This window comes from Pogona vitticeps, chromosome 6 (genome assembly GCF_051106095.1).
Source record: "Pogona vitticeps strain Pit_001003342236 chromosome 6, PviZW2.1, whole genome shotgun sequence".
Taxonomy (NCBI): domain Eukaryota; kingdom Metazoa; phylum Chordata; class Lepidosauria; order Squamata; family Agamidae; genus Pogona; species Pogona vitticeps.
In genome coordinates this window covers 94,747,776-94,761,250 of record NC_135788.1, presented here as the reverse complement: position 1 = coordinate 94,761,250, position 13,475 = coordinate 94,747,776, and the positions used below count along the sequence as shown (strand labels likewise).

Sequence of the window (13,475 nt, the reverse complement as noted above, 5' to 3'; positions counted from 1 at the left end):
TTTGATTAGTGCTCTAGTCTAGATGGAAAATACTTTATACAAGCATGGATGGCCTCGTTTGGTCAGCCTGATATAATCACATCAGTTTTCCATCATGAGATCTATGAGCAAATAATACCCTGGCAGCTGATCACTGTGGAGGCTGGAAAGAACCAAAACAGGAAAAAGTCCCAAGTTCCTATGGAAAACATGGAAGAAGCAATTAGATTCACATTGCACTTTTGCCTCTTTTTCATTTGGTTATATGGGAACATGGCCAAAAGGGAACATGAGCATGAAACCAGAATTTGCACCAGCCATTTATGCTGTGCCTTTGATTTGCCCTCCATTTTGTTTTTCTGTGCTGTTTTAGAAAATTTAGATTCCAATCTTCGGCCTAACATTTTAATCATTTTTCCTGCTCAAAACAGGCCCCAGGGTCGCTGCTAATAAATATTTGCCATGCATCTGTTATATTTAATATGCAGCCTTTCCTCAGATGGTCTCAATGTGGCTAACAATTTACATAAGGCAGTTAAATACTTAATACCGATAACAAATATCTAAAACAATATATCACAACTGTTTGCTAAAATACAATTAAAAACAATACAATGAAACAGCTGAAGACAAATTAGTCTATGCCAGGATAAATAACCACCCAGATCTTGCTGCACATAAAAAGACATGCTTCATTTGGCATAAACTGTTGTGGACTGCACCTGCAGAGGTGGGCTGTAGACCACAAAAATTAATGCCAAATGAAAGCAATTCATTTTCTAAGTGCTAGAAGCTTATTTTGCACCTGGCTCCAGCCAATGAATCTGCGACTTCTAATAAAAACAAGAAAGACTGCAGGTCTGAGATGAGTCTACTTCAGCAGTAGATGGAACTGAATGGTAATGTCATGATCCAATAATTTGTAGGAAGGTTAGCTATGTTGGTTTACAGCAGTGGTTTCTACCCTTAGGTAGCTCAGGTGTTTTTGGACTGCAATTCCCAGAAGCCTTCACTGCCAGCTGTGCTCGCTAAGGTTTCTGGGAATTGCAGTCCAGGAACACCTGGGTTACCCAAGGTTGGCAACAAATGGTCTATAGCAGAAGCAACCAGGAGTCTGTGGCAGAATCATAGAACTGCAGAGCTGGAAGGGATACCAAGGATTATTGAATCCGCCCCCTGCCAGAGCAGGAAATCCATAGCTAAAGCCTCCCTAACAGTGGCCACCTAACCTGTTTAAAAACTACGAGTGAAGGAGAGTCCACCAGCCTCTAGGGCAGTCCATTTCACTATTGAACAGCTCTTGTGGTTAAGTTCTTCCTAGTAGGTAGGTAAAATGATTTTTCTCTTAGGGTCTATTACTTCTGAGTGTACCGTTTGGAGCTTCAGAAAACAGTCCTTCAGATATTTGAAAATGGATATCATATCACCTCTCAGACTTCTCTAGACTAAACATACCTAAATTCTTCAGCTGTTCCTCACAGGGCTTCATTCCCAAGCCTTCTAATCCTGTTTTTCCTCCTCTGTTCCAGACTGTCAATATCATTCTTAAACTGTGGTGCCAAGAAATTGACAATTTTCCATATAAGGTCTGACCAAAGCAGGATGAAGTAACACTCTTACTTTCTTTCTTCTTTGTTTGTGGCAGAAGCAATCCAGTCATGCTGGGCACTATACTCCTGCTGAAACAACAGAGTATTGCATTTGCTCTTTTTGCTGCTACTTCATATAGTTGGCTTGTGGCCTAGCAAGAGCCCTAGATCCTTTTCAAACATACTGTACTACTGCTGAGCCAGCTGTCACCCATTTGGTTTAAAATTAACAAAAACATACACTGAATAGAACCTGTTAGTCTTTAAGGCGCCACAAACTCCTTGTTTATAATCTAGTTAAGTTACATGAAAGTTATTTCTGCTCTGCTGTTGCTGGGTAAACTTTAGTGCATATTTTCTTTTTTTAAAAATAGCTACAGCCATGAATCTTGGTTTGATTCTGGACTCTGCTAGGGTTCTCACAAAGGTCTGAAAGGATAAATTTTTACTGATTCAACATGCATTGGTTGCCAATTTGTTTATTGGCTCAGTTCAAGATGCATAGTTTCATATTTGAGGTTCTAAACCTTTGGCCATATGCTTAGGACTACAGCTCCCATAATCCACAGTGCAGTCTGGGGTTTATGGGATGCTGAAGTCCAAAACAACTAGAGGGCCAATAGTTCCTATCTCTGATCTAAAACGTGTGGGAAATATATGTGGATTCCCAGATGCTGAATTGCCAATAGCCCTAGCGAGACTAGTTAGAGGTGAGAAATAATGGAAACTGTAGTCCAAAATCTGGAAAACCTGGTATCACCCATCCCTGCTGTAAAGTGATTCACAAATGTTTATATCCTATGCAAGACTGTATTATAGAGCCTGGGTTCCTTCATTATACAGTACAAATAAAAAGCCTCCTTTTCCACAGAATATTTACATGTGTACACATATCTGACATATTTTATTATTTGCAGTATATTTAAAATTATATTAAAAATTAGAATAGAATTGTTGAGAATAAACAAAGACACAATGATACTAATTCTATTACACTGAAAGTTGTGTTGTTGCACATAAATGTTGTGGGACCTTTAAAAAACCCCAGAGATAATGGTACATCACACTTTCAGCTCACCAAGAAATTGAGAGAGAGAACAAGTTACTGATAATTGTTAAGAAAATCCTGCATGTCTCCTAGGTTATGTCTGTGTCCCTCTGGTAGTACAAATCCTGCACATCACAGCTCCAAATGTAACTGGAAAAAGATTGAAGTAGAACAGCAGTCCTTGACCAGGTCCACATGGTGGACAGGAAAAAAGAACATTGAATTCTAACTGGCAACTTTCAAAGTGAGGACACTGCACACTGTTTTACTGTCAACATTTTATGAAGCTGCCTTGCACAATGCATCAAAGCCACCGATTCACCATGGCTCTACAACCAACCTTAACTTGCAGCTTCTCACTAGGTTTTCTCTCCCTGCTCTGCTGAGATCCTTCGGATGAGTACACCAAAGAGTGAATGTAGGGTGCTGTGTACACATGGCATGTGCTAATCCACTAATGAAGGATAAGCTGTTCTGCTATGTATTATTGCAGCTGCCAAATTTGGGGGAAAATATTCTATGGGACACTGAGTGCACCTTCCTAAGAATCCCATGTTTTATTAAAACAAAAATGAAGACAGAAGCAAGCTGCTAGACCTTATGATCGCAGAGATAAAATTTTAGAAGATGATAGGCAACAGATAATAGAATGTTAGAAGCTGCATATTGGCAAGAGAGAGCAACCAAGATTTCTCTATTGTTTTCATTGACTAGCATAATCCTCTTCATGAAGGTGGAAGTATAAAATTATGCAAAATAAGCAATGTATACAGTCTGTATAAACTGTGGCCCTCCATACGTTATTGGGCTACAAGGCTCATAATTTCTCACCACTGCCTATGGTGGTAAAGGATGATGAGATTTTCTACAATAGAGAGGGAGCACAGTTGCCCTGACCTGATCTATCCAGGATAGGTAAATTGTTTTTTCTTTGAAAAAAGAAAAATGCTTCTAATAACTATGTTACGTACTTCAGTTCTACAATGTATAAAAAATGATAAAATAAAAAAGAAAAATTGTTTCCTAAGTCACCAGGATAATTAACCAGTCCTGCTGCGCAAGGTTGAGAGTCACAAGAGCATTACTAAACCAAAATAAATCATTCTACAATGTCTGTGATACTAGATCTAAAATAAAGCAGTAAATCTTTTCTGTTTTGGACATATTCTTTTATTTTTAACTCCTTTATGTATTTAAAAAATGGAATGGCAACATTATTGAAAGGCCTAAAATAGTAGAATCAGGCCCTGCAAATGTACACATTAAATACACAAACATGGTGGGCATAAGGCAACAGTTATTTTAAAGAAGGCAGGAAGATCATCGCTCAAAAGGTTTCCCTCCCTCTTTCCGCTCCTTTATTATGAGGTTCCTTACACAGATTGGAAATAATTTTCCTGTAATGAGTGGAAGGGATAGGAAAGGATGAGCGCACACATGATTGGAAGAAGACACTGGAATCAATGGAGGAAAATGTCTGACTTGGTTCCCATGGCAACTTCTATAGACTTTGTGTGCTGATGATTGTTGACAGATGGCTGGGAAGCAATACAAGGTTAAATTTTACACTGAATCACTGGCAAGGTGTTAATGAGAAACATGTAGTGCTGAAGAAATTATTAATTCTGGAACAAGTGATTGAACTCCAAAAACATCCACCTGGACGGGTCAGCCAGAAGGAGGGAAGAAAATCAGTTAGCAACTGAACGACTGTTGCACGGCCTGCCAACTTACAAACCACCTTCTTCCTCAGACTCTCATTTCCACTTAACTGAATCAAATTAAAAGTACAAAAACAGGAGTCAAAAGCTCTACTTCAGGCTGTTGTGGATGGAAGAGGAAAAGGAAATGGTAGATAGTCCTGAAACCTCATTTAATACAGGTTACCAATTTTCTTCACAAGGATCCAGTGCACTGTCAAGCAACGTAAGAGAACTGCACTGCAACTCCCATGGACCTGGGCCACCTCAGCTAATGAACTAACACTGCCATTGAGGAGGGATGATGGGTAGCGTAGCTTAACATCTGTTAGACTACAGGTTGCCCACGTTCGATTTGGGGTGTTTACATGTCAACTTCTCTCCACCTCATTATGCTAGGAATTCTTACCCGCAAGGATAAGTTCATTCTTATGGAGCTAATGTTCTCAAACCTTTCCCCTCATGGAAGGATGGGGGGAACCACTAGAGACAAAAAATGAAGGAACTGTTCTCTTCCCAACATAAAAGCTGGTAGCTGTACTTTTATTTCACTGCATGGTGGCACATGTATTAGCCGCCTCCTCACCTGACAGACATTTTGGGAAAACTGACTGGAGTGTATGTGTCGGTCAATGTGGCGGCTTTAATGTATTTATTAGATAATGTATTTAATGTATTTATTAGATAATATGATAACCTGAAATTATCTAGTGAGCAATAAAACTGTTTGCCTATATGGATTTTTTTTTAAAAAAATTGTAATGCTCCTGCCACCATCCAAAACACATGGAACAATCAATTTGGAAGACACTCACTGGTATATGACCAACAAAAAACACATTAAAGATCAGGGGGAGGGGAGGAAGAACAAAAGAGAGATAAATTAATGCCAGAAGTACCACAGTCGGAAGCAGCACGACAGATGAAAAGTGAGACCTGATCAGACTTAAATGTGCTAGAGGCCAAGTGCAGTGACTACCATTAGACTTTGGCTACCATTTACCAAAGAAATGTGAGGTCCAGTAAGTGCAAGGAGAAAAACAATCAGGAATCGTTCATCAATCAGGAAGTGGGGCAGGGAAGCCAGAGTGTTTGGGGGAGAGGGAAACACGCTTGCTCGTTCTGATCTGAAAAAGTAAGAAGCTTTTGATTTATTACTATCATTCTGCAAGACAACGATTTCCAACTTTGGGTAACCCAGGTGTTCTTGGACTGCAACTCCCAGAAACTTTGACCACTAGCTGGGCTGATCAGGGTTTTTGAGAGCTACAGTCCAAGAGCACCTGGGTTACCCAAGGCTGGGAGCCACTGCTGTAAGACAAGGATGTGGAAATGCTGACCATCAAGATGCTTATGTTTAAAGCACCATCCACCTTGACCAACATAGCCAACAGTAAGACAACATGAAAGCTGCAGACCAAACCATCTGGAGGGCCAAAGATTCTTCAGTCCCGATCCAGGTATGAATAAAATGCCATCTGAAAATGCTTTTGGTGGGATTTGTAAGTCTTGAAAGTGCATTGGGGGGATTAATAAAGGGGAGTTGTCTCTTCTTTCCTCCCCATATTACACTTTGCCCATGTCTCGTAGCCAGAGGTGATTTGGCCTCAATATTCTTTGCAGGAAAGAAAATGACACTTGAGTGGTGGGGCTTGTGAACAGTTAAAAAAGAAAGGGACGGTTTTAAAAGGAAAGTCCTAAAAGGATACTCTTCAAGTATGGTCCCACCAAAGGCTTTTTGGCAAGGTATGTGTGTGTGTGTGTATGGGGGGGAGAGCAAGGAAGAAACTCCCTATTGCTGAAAGGTCCCCACCCTTCTGCTTCTTTTCTACATTCACACGTCAACAAGAAATGGCTGAACCTTTAACTAAGGATGGAGTGCAAACAAGTGAAACTCTCCAGAAGGTGGAAAGCATGAAACTACAGAAGACCCACAATCAAAAATAGAAAAATTGTGAAAGGCGAGTGAGAATGGGGTAGACTGTAGAAAAGGAGCTGTCATAAGCCCCTTGTCAGCAGGTCTCTTAAGCTATAGAAGGTCCCTTGTTCGATCTCTGATGATTATGTGATCATTCTAAAAAAAAGAGAGTGAGGAATAATCTCCAAGAGGATTCCCAGTTACTCTCTTCTGGAAAGGAAGACCCAATGGATGGAGTGATAAGGCTCAGAAACCAACAGGGCTGATGGCAGTTCCCAGTTCATTAGAGGGAGGGAAGTGTGAAGCAGAAATAAAAATCTGCATTGGTTGTCATCTCTCCCCACACCACCAAGCCATAGTCCCAAGAACATAAAGCAGAACTTCTGCACATCTGATTTGTGCGTGACACGCGGCGAAAGGCAGCGAGGCAAATGTTCAGCTGTTTCCAAGCTTCAACAAGATGGAAGGAATGGTGGTGAAAAATCCTATGCGATCATCAGCTGCTACCCTACTTGTCAATAAGCCCTCCCTCCTTCAGCTTGAAATAGAAGAACTTCTCCAGGGTGTTGGCACACTTGCAGTAATCACTCTCGGGTGGGTTGTATTCACGGCAGTTGGTGATGATGCGCTGCAAGTCAGCAATGAACAGCTTCTTGGTGACATAATATCGGTTCTTGAGACGTTCTGTCATTGTCTTGAGGTCTGCAGGAGAAGGATATATTTGAGGGTGAGAAGGGAAGAGGCAAGATCACTTTTGTGGCATGTTGTAAAAACTGAAGCATACACACTTCTGGCTTTCACACAATGCTTCCAAACTAGCATCAGAACTGAGAAACATATTATTATTATTATTATTATTATTATTATTATTATTATTATTATTATTATTATTATTATTATTATTATTATTATTATTATTATTATTATTATTATTATTATTATTATTATTATGTTGGACTACATTAGGAAAACCTCCAGATGGTAAGAGTTGTTCCAGCAATGGAACAACCTTGCCAACATTGGAGGTTTTGAAACACATTAGGTGGTTATGTGTCACGAATGCTATAGGCATAGATTCCCTGCATCTGCAGGGGGCTGGACTAAAAGACCCCTGGTATCTCCTGATCCTCTGAATTTTTCAGAATCCCTGCCAATGTGGCCACCAGCTGTGCTGGATAGAGGATTCTGGGAGCTGTAGACTCCAAAAAACAACTTTTCCAAAGTCTGCCTGGTGTCCTCTGGATCTGTTGGACTATGATCCCTATCATCCTCAGCTAATATATCCAACATAGTAAAAAGCAAGCAGAAGGCCCCAGCCTGGACAGCAGATGTTAAGAGACATGGACAACAGCTTACATGGGGGGAAAGTATGTGGAGGGAGGGAAAGGGGGAGAGAAAGGGAGAGCGATCGAGAGAGCAAGGAGAAAAAGTGAGGCTCTTTTAGGAATGCTTCATGTGGTCTGCTTTAGTTCACAAGTATTCAGCTAAAATGCTCAAAGTGACAACGGCTGAAATCGTACGCTTTGGCATAGTTAAGTTGCAACTAAAATTGTCTTACTGGACCAATAGAACATATGCAGGTGACTCACCAAATCTGCACTGATTCAATGGGCCTACTCTATCTCTGACTTGCTACACTAAGCAACAGGATTTCAGCAATTGTCTTCACCTTTCTAAGACCATCTCTGCTCTCAGGAAAGCTAGGAACTCCTTCTGTGCATTGAAAACAGTTTGTAGTAATCTGACTAGTAATCTGATTGTCACAGTAGGACTCACATTCTTCAGCTTTGTGGTATGATTCTGATTTTTACATCAGCCACACTGATTTCCACTTGCCTTCTTTCATTTGAAGGTTAGCTACTTACCAATGGGGAAACGGATGATCTCATAATAGTCTGGAGCCTCAGATTTCTTGACTGGTTCCATGAATGGCCAGGCACTGGGGTGGGTCTAGTGGAATAATGAAAAGGAGCATGTTAGCTTGTAGAGTAACAGCAGCTTCTTAAAAGTGCTAGTAAAACAACAGCTCTACTAGAACATGCAGAAAGCTTCCTCTGGATATGGGGGTGGAAGAGACAAAATTAAGAGGAAAAAGAGGTTTCTGGCAGAGAGCAGACTGTCTACAAAATTTATTCTTACATTTTTTTTTAATCAGCTTAAAGAATGTTCCACACAACACAAAAGCCTGCATACTGCCTTGTGGTTGCAGTCTTCATTGCTTTTCTCTGTTCTTCTCTGTTTGGACTTATCCAAATGGCTGTTTGTTTTTTATCCATGTTGCAAAACTTCTCCAAACTATCATTGTAAGTGCGAAATGACTCACTGGCAGAAAAACAACATTTGCATAACATAATCCAGAATTTCATCACTCAGTGTACATTAGATGACTTGCATAGAATAAAAATCAACAACCAATCAATCCAAATAATATTCCATTCACATGATTTGCAAGCTAGAATGCAAGCTTTCCAGATATATTTTGCAAATGGACTGAACAGGACTTCCTTGTCCTACCAAGTCTAGAGTGTATAAACAGGAGAAACGACAGTGATGCTCACTCCGCCATGCTTACACCTTTCCCCTCTGGCTCCAGACAAAGTATCACTATATTAAGTCACCTTGATTTGTGCAAGGAGATTTTTCAAGGTGGTATACAACTGGTCTGGATCCTTAAGCTCCTTCCTGGAAGAGAAAATCAAAGCCAACACCATCAATAGCCTAAGAGAAATTAGGGATCCTATTTCTTCCCACTAAGATAAATGATCACTGTCTGCAGTTCTACATATATATGTCCTATTAAACACAATTAAGTTTTTTTTAAGGGTCGAAAGATGGAATATTATCAATTGGCTTTTAAAAATCTGAAATATGTGTGCCCTTCCAGATGTTGTCAACTCTAGGTCTCAAAATCCTTCACCATTGGCTATCCTGGTTAGGATTGATGGAAGCTGCTGTTCAAGAATATGTGGAGGGAGGGATGCATATTTCCATTTCCTATCCTGTTATGGCTGAGTCAGAAAGATGCAGATGATCCAAAAAATATCTCCTAGGCTGCAAGTTGGTTGATGTTTTGGGGAAACGTAAGAGGAGATGGTCTGTCTGGAGGGGATCAGGCTTACAGTATTTCAGTGAACTGCTGATCCTTTCAAGTTGATGGGGAAGGGTTGTAGGATAGGGGAGAATGGACTTCCATGTTGCTTACCCTTTCTCCTTTCCCAAGGGCTTCCATCCTGTTTCCCCTAGAAGAGAGAAGAGTTACATTCCATTTCAAAAGAAACCAGCGATCCATGTGGTCTATTCATGTGAAAAAGGAGGATCCCACAACGTTTGTATTAGGCATTTGTCCCTTCCTAATTCCAAATGAGGGCAGCTAGTTGCAGTGACGCAGCCTCCTGGTTAACATAGCCTTCACAGTTTCCAAAGAACAAACCCATCTCTAGGCCTAAGACCTTTCATACCCTTTTTAACCACTGACTCAACCTAAAATAATAATAATTTATTGTCATTGTAAGCATATACACATACAACGAAATTCACAAAATGAAACTCAGGTAACCACAGCTAAACTACCTTTTAGTGGTGAAAATTCTTGATGCCCAAAATGACATGGGGACAGATGGGGACACACACACACATTCTAGATGAGGGTGAAGAATATTCTGGCCTGTTGCCAGAAATTAAAGATGGAACTAGAGCTGCTGAGATGCCATAATTGAGCAAGAGTGGCCCATAATAGTTTGACAAACAAAGCAAACAAAGCTCTGAACAGAGTATTTTTCCAGCCTGTGGCTGGAAAGCACTACTCACACGAATCCCCAAGGCTTTGGGGATGCCAAACACTCCCCCCCCCGAGATTGCCCCTCCCCCAGACTCACGGATGCCTGGAATGCTTTCAATTGGGATATGCCGCACACCCTCCTTGAAGCAAGTGAGGCCAGGGTAGACTTTGCGGATCTGTGCCTGCTTCCTCTCTATCAGCTTCTTGATGATCTGGAGAGAGGGAGGGAGGAAATTTTAGTTCATTAACAATTACTTAATTTATTTATATGAAGGCTAAAACCGGTGTGATCACAGAAGCAGAGATGGACATGAAACAACCCAATTTTCCTTCCTTCCCTCTCTTCTTGTTTTACCTCCTTCTGCTTCTTGATGATGTGGGAAAGCTCTGTGTAGGGAATCCGGGGGTTCAGTTCACACTCCATCAAAGTAGCTCCCTCGTAGTCTTTGATGTAACCAAGATATCGGCTCTTGGGGACCTTGATGTCTTTGGAGAAACCCTGGCAGCCAGAGAGGAAAGTCCCTGTTAATTCTTTAGCACAGATAAACCACATGTGAACAACAATAAGTTGGCTTAATAGCTCAGTGAGTCGGATACCTGGCTGCAGAGCCAGAGACGGTAAGAGCAGCCAGCCCATGTGGCCTTTGGCAAACTGCACAGTCCCAGGGTGCCCCCCCCCCAACCCTGGAAAGCTTGCCATTATTAGTAGTAGTAAGAACTGAAAGATTGTCATCCCCCCCCTTCCAGCTTGCAACTGCTTCGCACTATTAATTTGCTACAGTTAAGTAATCAATTCTTTTGAGGAAAGGAAGAAGGACACCAACCCAAAGAAGGCCTCCAAGATTGGAGGGGATCTGGAAAACAGCAGTCCAGAAGAATCTGGAGGGCCACAGTTGCCCACCCCCCGGTCTGCTCTAACAAGCATGTGGAGGAACTTGCCGGAAGGCTCAGGGATGCTCTCTCCTCCACCCATGCAGAGCAAGAAAGAATAACTCAGAAATACTTGCTTTTCCTTTGTTTAAAAAAATCACCACTTGCTGTGTCATTCAGTCCCAGAACTGTATTTTACCTCAGTTATGGTTTAATTTACATAGCAGGCAAACTGCAGACCATAAAAGTCCCTCCAAGGACATTCTCCTGTACTCCCAAATTTCTGTCTCATAAAAAAAAAAACTCTCAGTCTTGTGGCACTCAAAACTCCAATCAATTTTATCAGGCATAAGCTCGCAAGGACCACAGTCCACATTAGATGCAACAGATGCAAGTGGTCTCCAGTCTACAAAATCTAATGCCAAACAAAACTGGTCAAATACCACACTGACTCACACAATTTGGGACTTGTGTCTATTAACCAACCACTTGTTATTTGGGGACCATGCATAAATATCCACAAAAGCTTATATCCATAAAAGCTTATGTGAAAATATAGCAGATAATCTTCAAGGTGTTACAATGTTATTGTCTTCTTTTGTTTGTTTTTATTTTTGCTTTTGTTTTGTTTCTTTTCAAATAAAACTGGTTATTCTTTAAGGAGCCACAATGCTCTGTGTTTCTGGTGCAACAAAGTACCTTAGCCAGCCTCTAGAAATGTACATCCTATTGTTCCTCCAATGACCTCAAAACAGTATACAAGGTTCTTGTGCACACCATTTTTATGCTCTCTCAGGCAGATCAGTCAGGTCTGGGAGCACAGCTGAGGAACGGACTGGCCCAAGATTACCATAGTTTCATGAATAAAGAGGACATGAATCGGGATCCTATAAGTCTCATCTCAATACACTTAACTACTACTACACACTGCCTCTCATGGTTTCCTGAACGGTTTACCTAAATACAAAGTAAGTTGTAAACAAATGTTGTCAGTGATGCTGTAGTACCTGCTTCTTGAAGTAGCCAATGGCATATTCATCAGCATAGGTGAGGAAGTAGAGAATGCCGTGTTTGATGTGGTACTCTTTCAGATGATTCATTAGGTGAGTCCCATAGCCCTTCAATGAGGCAAGGAGAGGAGGAAAAGAAAATTATTGCAGGAAAATCAGGAAGAAGTCCACAGACTGGGTACTCATGCAACAAAATGCATATATCATGTGTAAATTATTTTGCATTAATTCAAGATTGATTTGTAGCAAATTATAATCAATAAAGACAACCCAAGGTAATGAATACATCAACTAAACAGTTATTATGTTGTATGGCTTTTAAGCCAGCAGATGCTCAATGGAGTTCAAAGTCCCTCCTTGCCGTGACAAGAATGCGGGCCCAGAGAGGAAACCTTGGGCCTTTCAGATGTTTTGGACTACAGCTCCCACAATCCCCTTCCACTGACCATGATCGCTGAGACACCTGAGCACTTAATTAAGACTCCCAAAGGCTCCCCATCCCAGCATTCAGGTAACTGTGTTCTAGCAAGCACCCTTTTATTTGTCTTTTCTCAGAAGCCATGTAAGAATGAATTAAAAATAATGCTGTAATCCCAGATATAGGTTTACTCTGAAGTAATCTCCACCTGTACTAAATCGAATTCACTCTCAGGTAATGGAGGACTGGATTACATCTGGAACTGACTGCTCATCTCTACCTCACACTTCCAGTGAATTGTGTGAAAGAGAAACACCCACAAGTTCCTGAACAAGAGCAGGAGAGAAGCCTAGCTGGGGAAGAGGAAGCCATTCACCTCCACTCCTACTCACTAGTTTCATTATCCCACTTTTTTTGGAACACCATCCCCTTTCTGTGGTATAATTTTGCTCATCTCCACACAACCCATTCTCTAGACAACTCTCATGTTCATTACATATAGCACGATGACTCACCCCAATTTAAATTCATTTTTTCTCTCTCTCACCTAAGGTTACTGAAGACTTAACTCACTTCTTGTGCATACAAAGGACTATCATTATTTTTTCACCTCTTTTACCATTCAGTTTTTGGCTCTTTCCTCTGATATAATTTTCAAGCTCTGTGGTTCATTTTCAAGTGTGTTCACTCCCTTGTTGTTCATCACATTTTTCTGCTTTCTCTTCATGATCCCTGTCTGCTACCCATAACTCTGGTTCCACAGCCAGATACCTAAACCATTGAGCTATCCAGCTGGCTTTGGAAGCAGTATAAGGACATGCAAAGGCAACAAGCATCCACATTCCTTATCTTTATCCCAGACATGATCTTCCAGATAAAGCACTACTGCCAAAGTACAACTCCCATCATACTTCACTACTGGTCACGTTGGAAGGCATGGATGACACCTGGAGTTCAGGAACACCTGGACAGCCACACCTTACCCAACTCCACCTTAGCGCCCACTGGTTTTGGTGGGCAAGAGCATTCTTTCATTTAAAATACAAAATTTTGATTTTTTTGGTGTACGAAAGGTGACTGATCTCTTGGTATGCAAGAAACTATTCTTTGCTTGGCCTTCTCACACATTGCTTTTTACTTAATAAATATATTTTTTAATAAATCC

At 41.0% G+C, this 13,475-nt stretch overlaps 1 protein-coding gene across 1 annotated transcript in view; it reads right to left on the bottom strand.

The window, feature by feature from the left end:
• Positions 1-3,763: 3,763 nt before the first annotated feature.
• The window catches only part of KAT2A (lysine acetyltransferase 2A), a 31,949-nt gene continuing 22,237 nt past the window's right edge, over positions 3,764-13,475 (bottom strand). Inside the window, exons 12-18 of the mRNA XM_073004290.2 lie at positions 11,890-12,000; positions 10,368-10,511; positions 10,110-10,224; positions 9,437-9,473; positions 8,853-8,916; positions 8,100-8,184; positions 3,764-6,936 (exon numbers count right to left, since the gene is read on the bottom strand). Coding sequence (XP_072860391.2) covers positions 6,743-6,936; positions 8,100-8,184; positions 8,853-8,916; positions 9,437-9,473; positions 10,110-10,224; positions 10,368-10,511; positions 11,890-12,000 — 750 coding nt within the window. The 3' untranslated portion in view covers positions 3,764-6,742. The remainder of the gene's footprint in view (positions 6,937-8,099; positions 8,185-8,852; positions 8,917-9,436; positions 9,474-10,109; positions 10,225-10,367; positions 10,512-11,889; positions 12,001-13,475) is intronic.